Source organism: Canis lupus, chromosome 18 (genome assembly GCF_011100685.1).
Source record: "Canis lupus familiaris isolate Mischka breed German Shepherd chromosome 18, alternate assembly UU_Cfam_GSD_1.0, whole genome shotgun sequence".
NCBI lineage: Eukaryota > Metazoa > Chordata > Mammalia > Carnivora > Canidae > Canis > Canis lupus.
The window spans coordinates 17,094,103-17,105,381 of record NC_049239.1 but is presented as its reverse complement, the minus strand read 5'-3'; the positions used below and the strand labels follow the sequence as shown (position 1 = coordinate 17,105,381).

General features: G+C 39.2%; 1 protein-coding gene across 6 annotated transcripts in view; it reads right to left on the bottom strand.

The window, feature by feature from the left end:
• Nucleotides 1-1,266: 1,266 nt before the first annotated feature.
• SLC26A5 (solute carrier family 26 member 5) overlaps nt 1,267-11,279 on the bottom strand; it is a 57,906-nt gene continuing 47,893 nt past the window's right edge. For all 6 annotated transcript variants that reach the window (XM_038562772.1, XM_038562777.1, XM_038562774.1 and 3 more), the window contains 9 exons: nt 11,053-11,130; nt 10,274-10,369; nt 9,738-9,844; nt 8,601-8,670; nt 7,580-7,672; nt 6,391-6,498; nt 5,540-5,740; nt 4,901-4,955; nt 1,267-3,461 (listed from right to left, as the gene is read on the bottom strand). In XM_038562772.1, coding sequence (XP_038418700.1) covers nt 3,268-3,461; nt 4,901-4,955; nt 5,540-5,740; nt 6,391-6,498; nt 7,580-7,672; nt 8,601-8,670; nt 9,738-9,844; nt 10,274-10,369; nt 11,053-11,130 — 1,002 coding nt within the window. In that variant the 3' untranslated portion in view covers nt 1,267-3,267. The remainder of the gene's footprint in view (nt 3,462-4,900; nt 4,956-5,539; nt 5,741-6,390; nt 6,499-7,579; nt 7,673-8,600; nt 8,671-9,737; nt 9,845-10,273; nt 10,370-11,052; nt 11,131-11,279) is intronic.

The window sequence follows — 11,279 nt, the reverse complement described above, 5'->3', positions numbered from 1 at the left end:
CTGCAGATGATACTGACCATTTCGATCCTACTCTAAGCTGTCCTAAGTTGTCTTTGTCACAAAGAGTTGTTTCCCCGGTCCTTGTTCGCAATTATTTTCAAACATATTCCGTCTATCCACGAGGCAGAAATCAACCACTATCATATTGTGTAGTATTTGAGAAAAACAAAGGACTTCTCTATGTGGGACCCTACCTGAACACAGGGCTTTTCCCTATTGCCATAAAAGACTTGCCAAGTCCCAATATCTATCATTGTGCATTATGCCCATTTTGGCAGTGCAGTAAGACGGAGTTTGAACCAGCGCTGAGAAACAGGAAGCATATGCTAGCAGCTAGTAAGGTCCAGAAAGAAGAACATAGAGGCATACTTAAGGTAAAAAAAAAGTCAGGAAAATTTCCCCTATATTAAATAATTTTACGTAAAGCATTCCAACATATTTACATACAGATAAAACATTTTGAAATGTACTCTTAAATTCTTAGAGGCATGCTGAAAATAAAACAGACTTCCCTTCAGTAAAACTAAGGTGCTTTTTATGTACATGGTAATATTCCACTCACAACAGGTTGAACATTAAAGAACAAAAGTTAAATACAAATCTGTTAGATACTGGTAAATACGGTTTTTGTACACTACGTTCAATCTACCAACTACTAGGACGTGAATATCTACTGTGTGTGAAGCATTTGCTGAAGACAGGTGTTAAAGTATATGGGGTGAAGTATTGTAGACTTGTTTAAAATCTGAAGTTCTGCTTTAATGGCTGAAATGGTGCCGGCCCTTTGACAAAAGCTTCCACTAAAGCAGAGGTTCTACAAATAAGTGCTCTTTCAGAAGGCAGTCTGTACCAGAATGCAGATGTATCTGCTCTTGTGTGTGGTGAATCCAAGGGAGTAACTGGATGGGAACCTAGTTTCACTCAAGATCTACATGAAGTACTGATTAGAAAGGAGGGGGTCTACTTTAAGTTAAATTAGTAAAGTCACTGAGCAACCCCATAGTTAAAGCAAACCAACCACAGGGTTTGGTTGGAGTAGACCCATGCTAACCATTCTTTCTTGGGATCTGACCACACCACTTTTCCCCTGGCAGTGTTTTCTTCAGGAAAACTAAAACAAGAATAAATAAGAAAACATATTTTAAAAACTGTTAGGGGAAAAAACAAACAAAAACAAACAAACAAAAACTGTTAGGGGCATCTGGGTGGCTCAGTTGGTTAAGTGTCTGCCTTCGGCTCAGGTCATGATGCTGGGGTCCTGGGATCAGGTTCCCTACTCAGCAGGGGAGCGCCTGCTTCTCCCTCTCCCTCTGCTTCTTCTGCTCCTGCTCTCACGTTCTCTCTCAAATAAATAAATACATAAGTAAAATCTTAAAAAAGAACCACAAACTATTAGCAGGAAATCTCAGCAGAGGAGGCTTTAGGCAGGTTAGCTAAAACTTGTGCTTTGATCTGGAATAAGGAGGTAGTTGGAACTACAAGAACAAGACCTTTTGATGACAAATTGGCTTGAAGTTCTCCCCAACTCCTTTTGGACAACTATAAAGAGTGCCTCAAATAGGCATTTAACTTAATCATAGGCTTAACTCTGGGTTTGATGAAGAATTAACTGATAACTCTTATGGACTTCCAAGAAGATACTAAATTATACATAAGAGTCAGCTTTCTTAAGGTTACCTTACTATCAGCAACAACAAAACTTGTGGTCACAGTTGTGACAATTTGAACAGCAAAAAAGAACAATTATAATGGACTGAAGAACACTCAAACTATAAAAATTCATGAGCCTATAATATGCCAAAAAAAAAAAGAGAGATGTAAAAGAACCTAATTTGTCATGTTAAACTGACTCCTTACTTTGAAGTTGATAATTAAACAGAAAAAACATCTAACCTGCCTTTTCCAGTAAGAGATGTATTTAAGGATGACCAGACAACTGAAGTGGAGGAGGAATAGTTGTAGTTTACAAAGAAACACCAACTGATAAATGCTGAAGAAATGAGAGAATTAGAAAAAAATCACAAACAATAAAATTATTGATTTGGGCAAGGATTATCACCAGATGTTAAAACCCCTGGGTGAATGGCTAATGGGAAACCGGGTATTCGTTCAATGCCAAAGGAACACCATAAAGTAACTCACTAGTCACAAAGGGAAAACCTAAATGGGGTATCAGGCCGTCCTGTCAATCCAGGGATCTACCTCCGCATCATTAATTGTAGGTCAACTAGATGTTATGTGTTTTCTGATGTGATGAGATTTGAAGCATATGTCTCATCTATGATATATTCTAGCAAAAAAAAGTTTTATTTAAATCCATGAAACTTTTAGATAGAACTTTTAGATTACAGGTAGTTCCGGAAATAAAGGGACAAAAGAAATAACACTTTGAAAAAACCAGATGGGATTCTAAGGACAACTGCCCCAATCTAACTCACGGTCATAAAAGGGATGATGCTGGATTCAGATAGACTTAAGGGACTTGAAAGGACATGACCAGCTGTAGTGTTAGGTCACAGAATGAATACTAGTTTGGACAGACCAACTACAAATTTGAGGATGATGGGAAATTTGAATATAGTCTGAGGTGAAAGTATTCTGGAATGAGAAAGCAAGGATTACTGATGTGGAAAAAATGGGTTACAGAACACTATGTTGAATATGACCTTACTTTGGTTAAAAGATAAAAATATATATGCACGGAAAAAGATGTGGAAAGAGACGCATTCAAGTGTTACTGATAATCTTTGGGTGGTAGTAATATAATGTTTTTCTTCTATTTTTTCTAATCTTTTGATTGTTCTTTGATAATAAAAGGTAATTTTAAAAGAACTTCTAAAAAATTGTGGGTTCGCTCCTTCTGTTAGATAACTCTGATTACAAAAATCCTGTAAATCAACAATTTCAAGAGCAAGGAGCCACTAACCATCTGAGGACAGCATATCTGATCTGTAGGTGAAGTTACTTAAAGGAAATAACTTCTTAAATGCTCAGTTTATGAAGTTAATACTAAAGAGTAACAGAAATGTCACTGCACAATAGATGCAGCCGAGAGGACAATTTATCTTTGAAATATTCCATTAAAAATAAAAACACAAGTAAGATACATCTTGCTACGCGTCATTCACCCTCCAAATCAAGCCTTGACTGCTAGGAGAGAAATCTAATGATACCCTTAGAAAACCAATCTAATGTCTAGTACTTAAAATTTGTAACAATGAGCAATTTCATGAGAGGCCCATAGCCCATCCCAGCTGAGTTCCTCATCTACGCTTCGGGAGTGGTGGGAGTGGCGTTGGGCTCGGAGTCCTCCTGGGGAGGAAGAGCCGAGGCTTCTTGTTCAGCCAGTGCTTCCCGAAGTTGGCTGCCTAAGACTGCATCGTGGATGCTGTGGAACAGCAGCTCCTTTAACGCAGGGTTTTCAAAAAATCGATTTTGAGTGAGGTCGTTTACAACTTGTGCTATAAAAGAAGGAAGGAAAATCAGTCCACATTCTGGGTACCAGTCTTGAACATTAAAAAAATTCACACTCATATAGTTTCAATACCACAGTGATATACTAAAAAACTGTCACTCCAATCCTGTCCTCATGATATCACACACCAGTAGCAGGAAACTACTTTCTTTTTTTTTTAATTTCAATTTCTTAAAGTTTTTGTTTAAATTTATGGTTAAAATTTATGGCAAAATTGGTTTCTAGAGTAGAATTTAGTGATTCATCATTTACATGTAACACCCATGCTCATCCCAACAAGTGCCCTCTGTAATGTTCATCACCCACTTACCCTATCCCCCTACTCCCCTCCCCTCCAGCAACAGTTTGTTGTCTATAGTTCAGGGTGTCTTATGGTCCACCTCCCTCTCCGTTTTTATCTTATTTTATTTTTCCCTTCCTTTCCCCTATGTTCATCTATATTGTTCTTAAAGTCCACGAGTGAAATCCTATGGTATTTGTCTTTCTCTGACTTATTTCACTGAGCATAATACCCTCTAGTGTCATCCACATCGTTGCAAATGGCAAGATTTCATTCTTTTGATGGCTGAGTAATATTCCATTGTGTGTGTATACACATATCTGTATACATATCACATTTTTTTATTCTAGAAATTATTCTTTTTGTATTTATACAAATAATACAAATCTATATTATTTTTCCTTTTTTCTTACCCAAAAGTATCTCTTTAGCATTATATAAAATATTATACATATATAAGACATGATAATACATAGTATAGGTATAAGATAAATTATATATATTTTTTCTGGATTTTTTTTTACTTTTTTTTTTTTTTTTTTTACCACTGCATGATATTCTATTGTGTAGATGTACCCTAGTTGAAGGCTGTTCCATTTTGCACTCCTGCCAGCAGTGTCTAGGAGTACCTGTTGCCCCACGGTACACCTACAGAGCGTGTTGTCAGACACTTTTCCTTTCTGCCATTCTGGCAGGTGAAAAGTGATGCCTTTATGTAGGTTTCATTTTCAGGCACTGTTTCAACCCAAAGTTTATTATAAAGCAAAAATAGCAGGTGTTGTATGGAAGAACCTAAATAATTTTACAGAACTATGTTTAAAGCAACCCTTAAATAATTACTAAAAAATGGACCAGCCCAGAACAATGGTTTATAAGCTCCTTCTATCCAGTACAGGCCAGGAAGCCCTGCCATAATTGCCTGGCGCGGGGGGTTGCCCATGAGTGACTAATTTCAAAGCTAGCTTTAGAGTGATTTTCAGAAGAACATTTCTCATCTTTTTCCCTCCCCGCCTCTGAATAATTTTCATTTTGGCCAAAAACTGAAATTAAGGGAAAAATATTTCCAAACTTTTAAAAAGTTATTTAAAAAAAGAGAAATGAAACTAAAATGTTAAAACTTCTCCCCATTCTGGAAGTGTACTCACCGCTGCATCCTGCTAAATACACATAAATACCGACATCTCCATATTCTTTTACAATCTGTAATAATGTTGAAATAAAGTTTAGTTTCTCTTGACTACGTGCCAGATTTAAGTCTCTTTCTACCAGTATGTAGTCAGTGATACAAGACACTAATTCATTCACCTGAGCTACTTATGCATTTTTGAGCTAACCATTTAAAACTAATTTTGTATTTAATTTTTATATGGACAGTGATAATGAGGGCTAGCAAAGAATTCTTGTTAAATTTTATGTAGGTGTAATAAAGGTATAATGGTACTGATTGGTAAAAGAATCTTCTCCTTGTAGAGCTATATCCTGAAATAGTCACGAAGAGGCGGTGACTGGGATGTGCTTTAGAGTCAGAGAAGTGCAAAGTGGGTTGGGGGGGTGAACCGAACAAGACTGCCCACAAACTGATGAGCTGTAGCAGCAGAGTGGGAGTCCTGTGGGGCTTCATGACACTGTGCTCTTTATTCTCATACAGTTTGGAAATTTTCCACAACCAAGAGTTGAAAACAACAACAAAGAATTTTAAGAGTTGAAAAAGGACACCTAGATCAACTCTCTGATCTTACTGATGGCACAGAGATATGAAACGACTCATTTAAGAGGATGCTTACCCCAGCCAGGGTTTTGACACCAACGGAATCGATAAAATTGACTTGGGTAAAATCCAGAATGACGGTGTGGATGGTATCCCCAGGGGGCATAAATCTTTGCAGTTCTTCAGGGAAAGTGCTCTTGATGACTATTGGGGGATATTTTACTTCATCATCCTCTTGTTCGGGTTTCGTGGCATCTTCTCCATCCACTTCTGCATCCTGTCAACACATAAACCAAACCAGAAGTCTATGAACACCTCGCATGTTGGTTCAGAGAAAGATTCATAAGGGAAAATTAGTTGCCATACTGTCAGGCTCCTGACTCCACCAGACCTCTTCTAAGATATTTGCTGAATCCCATACTTACAATGTGACGGAAAAAGGATGTGTACATAATATGCAGTTTTAGCTCAGTTTCTTTTCTTCTCTTCTCCTTTTGTTGTTGTCCAATGAAATCCACTCTCCTTAGTCATCATATCCAATCTCTCCTCACCTCTAAAATGGTTCCATTAACTTCAGCACAACCACAAGTTACCATAAGCTTGAACAACAAAATCTAGCCTTTGAGGTTTTTTTGTTTTTGTTACTATCAGCTGACTGAATCTATGACAAAGTAGCTATGGTAAAATTTATTAAGATACTACTGTGTGATCTTTTTTTTTTTAAACAGTATTTTCCGGGGTTCATATCCCTACTTTTTTCATAATTGGCCTTATCATATGTCTTTAATAGATAAAGGATACTGAAATGGTTTTGAAGCTTTCCTATCTTAGGGGCTTCCTGCTGTGTTAAGACCTCAATCATGAATGAAGGTGGGGCATGGTGCAGATTAAGAGAGAAGGAAAAGTTACAGGGAAGAGACCACTCACCACTTTGACAACAGTTGCATTGGCCACATTTGCATTTCCAACTTCCTTGGCATACTTCTTCATGGCCTTTCTTCTTGCTCCCATTATGACTGCTGGGTTCACTCCAGTCTTTGCAGAAGAGCGATACATGCAAAATCATTTGTTGGCACCCAGGAACCCACGCAAATGCAATAAATCTTCAAGTCCCCCCCCCCCCATCTATTTTCTATGCCAAGTTATCACTCCACCTCTTGCTCTACCATTCCCTCAGGCACCCTGAACTGAGTTATTCCCTTAATAAAGGAACATGAGTAACTCTCCTTATTCTTATGTGCATTTAGCAGGATATGGCAGTGAGTACACTAAAGTATCAAGGGGAATTTTTAAAGCAGTGTTTTTCAAATTCACTCTCAGATTCTCATATTTAAGAGACTCTGGGGGTTGACTGAGAGATTTTCTTATATACTGGGCAGTGTGGGGTCAAGTTCTAAACACCATCAAAGGAACCCACGTTATCTAAAGAGTGAAAAACCTAAATTTATTTTTTCACTTTTTTTTTTAAGATTTTATTTATTCAGGAGAGACACACAGAGGAGAGGCAGAGACACAGGCAGAGGGAGAAGCAGGCTCCCTGTAGGGGAGCCTGATGCAGAACTCAATCCCAGGACCCTGGGATCATGCCCTGGGCCAAAGGCAGACAGATGCTCAACTACTGAACCACCTAGGCGTCCCTCACTTTTTTTCTTAAAATTTTTTTGAAAAGGTAATATGTGCACAAGAGAAGAGAATGACTAGTGGTTTTGGCTGCATAACAGTGTGAATATAAATTCCATCTGCTGAATGATAAATTTACTGAAGATGGTAAAGTTTATGTATATTTTACTGAGAGCGAGTGAGAGAGAGGGAGGAAGGGAGAGAATGGAACAGTATAAAAGGTATATCAAGGCATTTAAATGTCCCTTACATTCCTGTCAATCCACAGGTCCCCTCAAAAATAATCAATTTCTTGGGGCACCTGGGTGGCTCAGTAGGGTAAGCGTCTGCCTTCAGCTCAGGTCATGATCTTAGGGTCCCAGGATCAAGCGAGCCCCTATTGGGCTCCCTCTCAGCCTCTCTCTCACCCTCTTTCTCTCTGTGCCTTTTCTCTCTTTCACACTCTCTCAAGTAAATAAATAAAAATCATTAAAAAAATCAATTTCTTGTGACTCACCTTTCTTTTCAAAGCATTGCTATACAAGTCGCTATTTGCATAATAAATTGGAGCATTTATTTGGAATATTTTTATTCCAGGAATTTCTTTCACCTGAAATAAAATGTCAGTGAATTTAACACAGGGAAATATTTCAGAGTCAAAACTGCACCTGCTTCCCTCCTCCAACCTGAAAATCTACACAGAAGTTGCTCAAGGCCCTCTCTTATAGGGTTTAGATAAAATGGTCACTGTGTCCTACTTACTCGTGTCCTGGACAAAGGAGTTCTGAGAAGAGAGCCTTTAATACACACATCTTCACATTTCTCCTAAGTCTTTGTTTCATATTCACCATAAAACACAAAGAAGGAACCAAAAACTATTAAAAACAAAGAAAAGGAAACAGATAAGAGAAGGGAGGCTGGCACTCAGACCCTGAGGAATAAGCAGAAGGAGAGGTTATGTTGGTGACTCCAGGAATGCAGACGGGCTGAAACAGACCCAAGAGCAACAGAGAAGCCAGAAGCCTCTAGAATGCAGTTTAGAAATGAGAAATCCAGCACATAATTCTCTAGAAGGAGGGAAAATGAGCAATCCTCAAAGCAGTCTCATCTCCCAGTATCTTATAGTGGGTCTGAGAATGTCTTCCCAAACATAAAACAAATCAAAGAGAACTAATTTTAAGAGGTTCTGTAAAAGTCTTTGAGACCCTCTGTAAGGATACTAAAAATCAAGGGAATTTTAAGGCATAATTTTAACATACAAAGCATCCTCTCAGTATTTTGTAAATATATACTTTAATTCCAAGAATATATACTTATCATTACAGAAAAGGGAAAAATAAATATTAGGAGGTTGACTAATTATAGTATAAACTCTAAAACTGAATCCAGATAGTAAATCTCAGTTCATACTTTTCATTCTGACCACTACACCTCCCTACTTTTCAGCTCCACTTTTTGTCCTGTGTAAAAATACTATTTAGTCTGCCCATCACATGACATGCTTACAACCATCTAAAATGACAGGAAAAAGGTCCTACCTCCTCATAGGCATCTATATCAATGTACACATCCGTGTCGGGAAGCTGTCCAAGGACTTTGTAGCTGGGACTAAAGATACAGGGACAGTGTGTTACAATACTATTGTGTTGAGGCCCAGTATGTGATTTAAACATGAGGTTTTCCATGTTCACATGTCATGTATGGACTTGCTAATGAACTCAGGAATACATGATCCTTATATGGTTACTTTTGCAAAGGGCTTCACATGGATCACATTCTCAGGGCCATTCCCAGCATGCCCCCACACCCTGCCCCCAAGGTACAGGACACACTCACCCTACACACACACTCACACACACATCCCTCACATATCACACAATCTGGTTAGGACAAAAGACTCAGGCATTTAAAGATGGAGGCTAAAGTGAACTGTGCAGAGTTCAAGTCATGCCAGGGAATGTGTAACTCAAATTCTCATCTACTCAATAGAATTGTCTTTCTACTCTCAGTCTAAAGCAGGAGAGGAGTTTTTCTTTTTGTTGCTAATAAAAGGCTCTGACTCATGGGAGTGGTTGTCAACTGAGGGTATGGGAAGAAAAGAAAAAACAACCCTCAAAGTAGCATGGAAGTTTTTTTAAGTTTGGCTCGAATAGATTTTAAACATTGTTTCTGGAGAGCCCTCCTCTTTTTATAGGACAATCTGGCTCAAACTGGATACTGTAATGATGACAGATACTACTGCTTGAGCACCTCATATTACCTTATCATATCCTACATACTAGACTTATTTCTGCTGTTGTATGGCTGAGACGTTGAGGCCTACTGGAGTGTGTTGGTCATTGTCAGAGGGATTGGCAAAGATAAAATATGGCTCAAGGTCTTGATATGACGTTCCATGGACTTGCTACAATGCCCTGGTGCTTCTTAGCAGTATGCACAAGTGCTTTCTGTATTAGAATATATAATATGAATGTGAGCTGTTTTTTCTGGGTGGAGTCTCTCAGTAAGCTTTCAGAAAATATACACTATATGCCCGGGACTGGACTCTGGGAATATCGCCTCCACAATCAAGATGCTCACACTCTAGTGGGGTCTGTTGATAATTATAATAAAATTAAAGTCAATACTGCAATTTCAGGCAGGACAATCACGTCCATCCCAATTTGTACACTTACCTCTGTGTTCTGTAAATCACAGTTAGCAGAGCAATGATCACAGCTGTAATCAGACCATAGTCCAGCCCCAGAAACAAGGAGGAAACAAAAGTGGTAAGCCAGATGGTCTGCACAAAAGACAGAAAACTTTATGTGAGATCACGCTAAAAATTTTCTAAGAGTCTGTCATGCAAACACACACACACACACACACACAGTACCTAATGTTGCCTAACTAGATGCTACACATAACAAATGACTGCATTAGCTTATTTTTCTCACATTTTAAAAAGATTTTATTTATTCATGAGAGAGAGAAAGAGTGAGAGAGAGAGACATGAGAGCACACAACCAGGGGGAGGGCCAGAGGGAGAAGCAGACTCCTCCTTACAGGGAGCCTGACGTGGGGCTCCATCCCAAGACCCCAGGATCATTACCTGAGCCAAAGGCAGATGCCTTACTGACTGAGCGACCCAGCCCCACCTTTCTTACATTTTTAGCAGCACATCCATGTGTTGCAATGACATATTAACCTAACACTCATCTTTGTTACTTACCAGTTCTATTTTGCTTGTTCTCCAGAAAAAGGGGAGATCTGAGAATTGCATAAACATTCCTTTCAGGTTGACAATCACAATGGCCGACAGCACAGCCTGAAACAGAGCACATCCCGCATGCCTCTCCTTTTGTGTCCACAGAGCCTCCTTTGCTGGCTCCTCACTGTCCTCCTGCTGCCCTCCCCATGTCTTCTCCCCACTCACTTCCCATGTAGCAGCGATGGTACGTTTGGAGCCTGGACACCTGGATTTTCAGGACTTGGTTAGCTAAAATGGGTCTTGGAAAACCCATTGGACAGGCTTATATCATAGTAGCAAACCTGCATGGCGGTCAAGAGGTTCAGAGTTTAACTTGGTACTCCAGGAATGATTTGACCCATGGTTTTCCTACATTGTGATTTTCTCCACTCTATATTGTCCCTCATCTCTACTAGATTAAACAGATCAGCAAACAAACGTCTTAGAAGTGGAGGCCATCTCAGAGTTTTAATGGAAGTGCAAGGTCACAGAAGATCAATGAGAGAAGGAACCTTGGAGATTAATCAGTCCAAACTCTCACTTGCAGATAAGGAAACGGAGGCCCAAAGATGTTGAGATGGTTTTCCCAGGGGCAGGACTGTAGATTGTGGAGCGGGATCTTGATCCCAGCCTTGCTCATTCTTATACCACTCTGCTAGAGTTACAGTAAAAAGGCACGAGATGGCCACAAAAATATAAACAAATAAAACAGCAAAATCTCTACACATGGTAACACCTCACACCAAGTTCAAGCTACGCACCTGGGGTAATGATTCGAAGAGGAATCCGGTGGCTAATATGACCAGCAGAATCATTAGTGAGGCCAAACAACCTGCAAGCTGAATGAGAAAGGATCCATGGAAGGGGCTTTTAGGAGATATGAGTAAGAGGCAAGGCAGAGGGTGATCTCAGTCTTTTTAAAAAAAATTTTATTTATTTATGAGAGACAGAGAGAGAGAGAGAGAGAGAGAGGCAGAGACACAGGCAG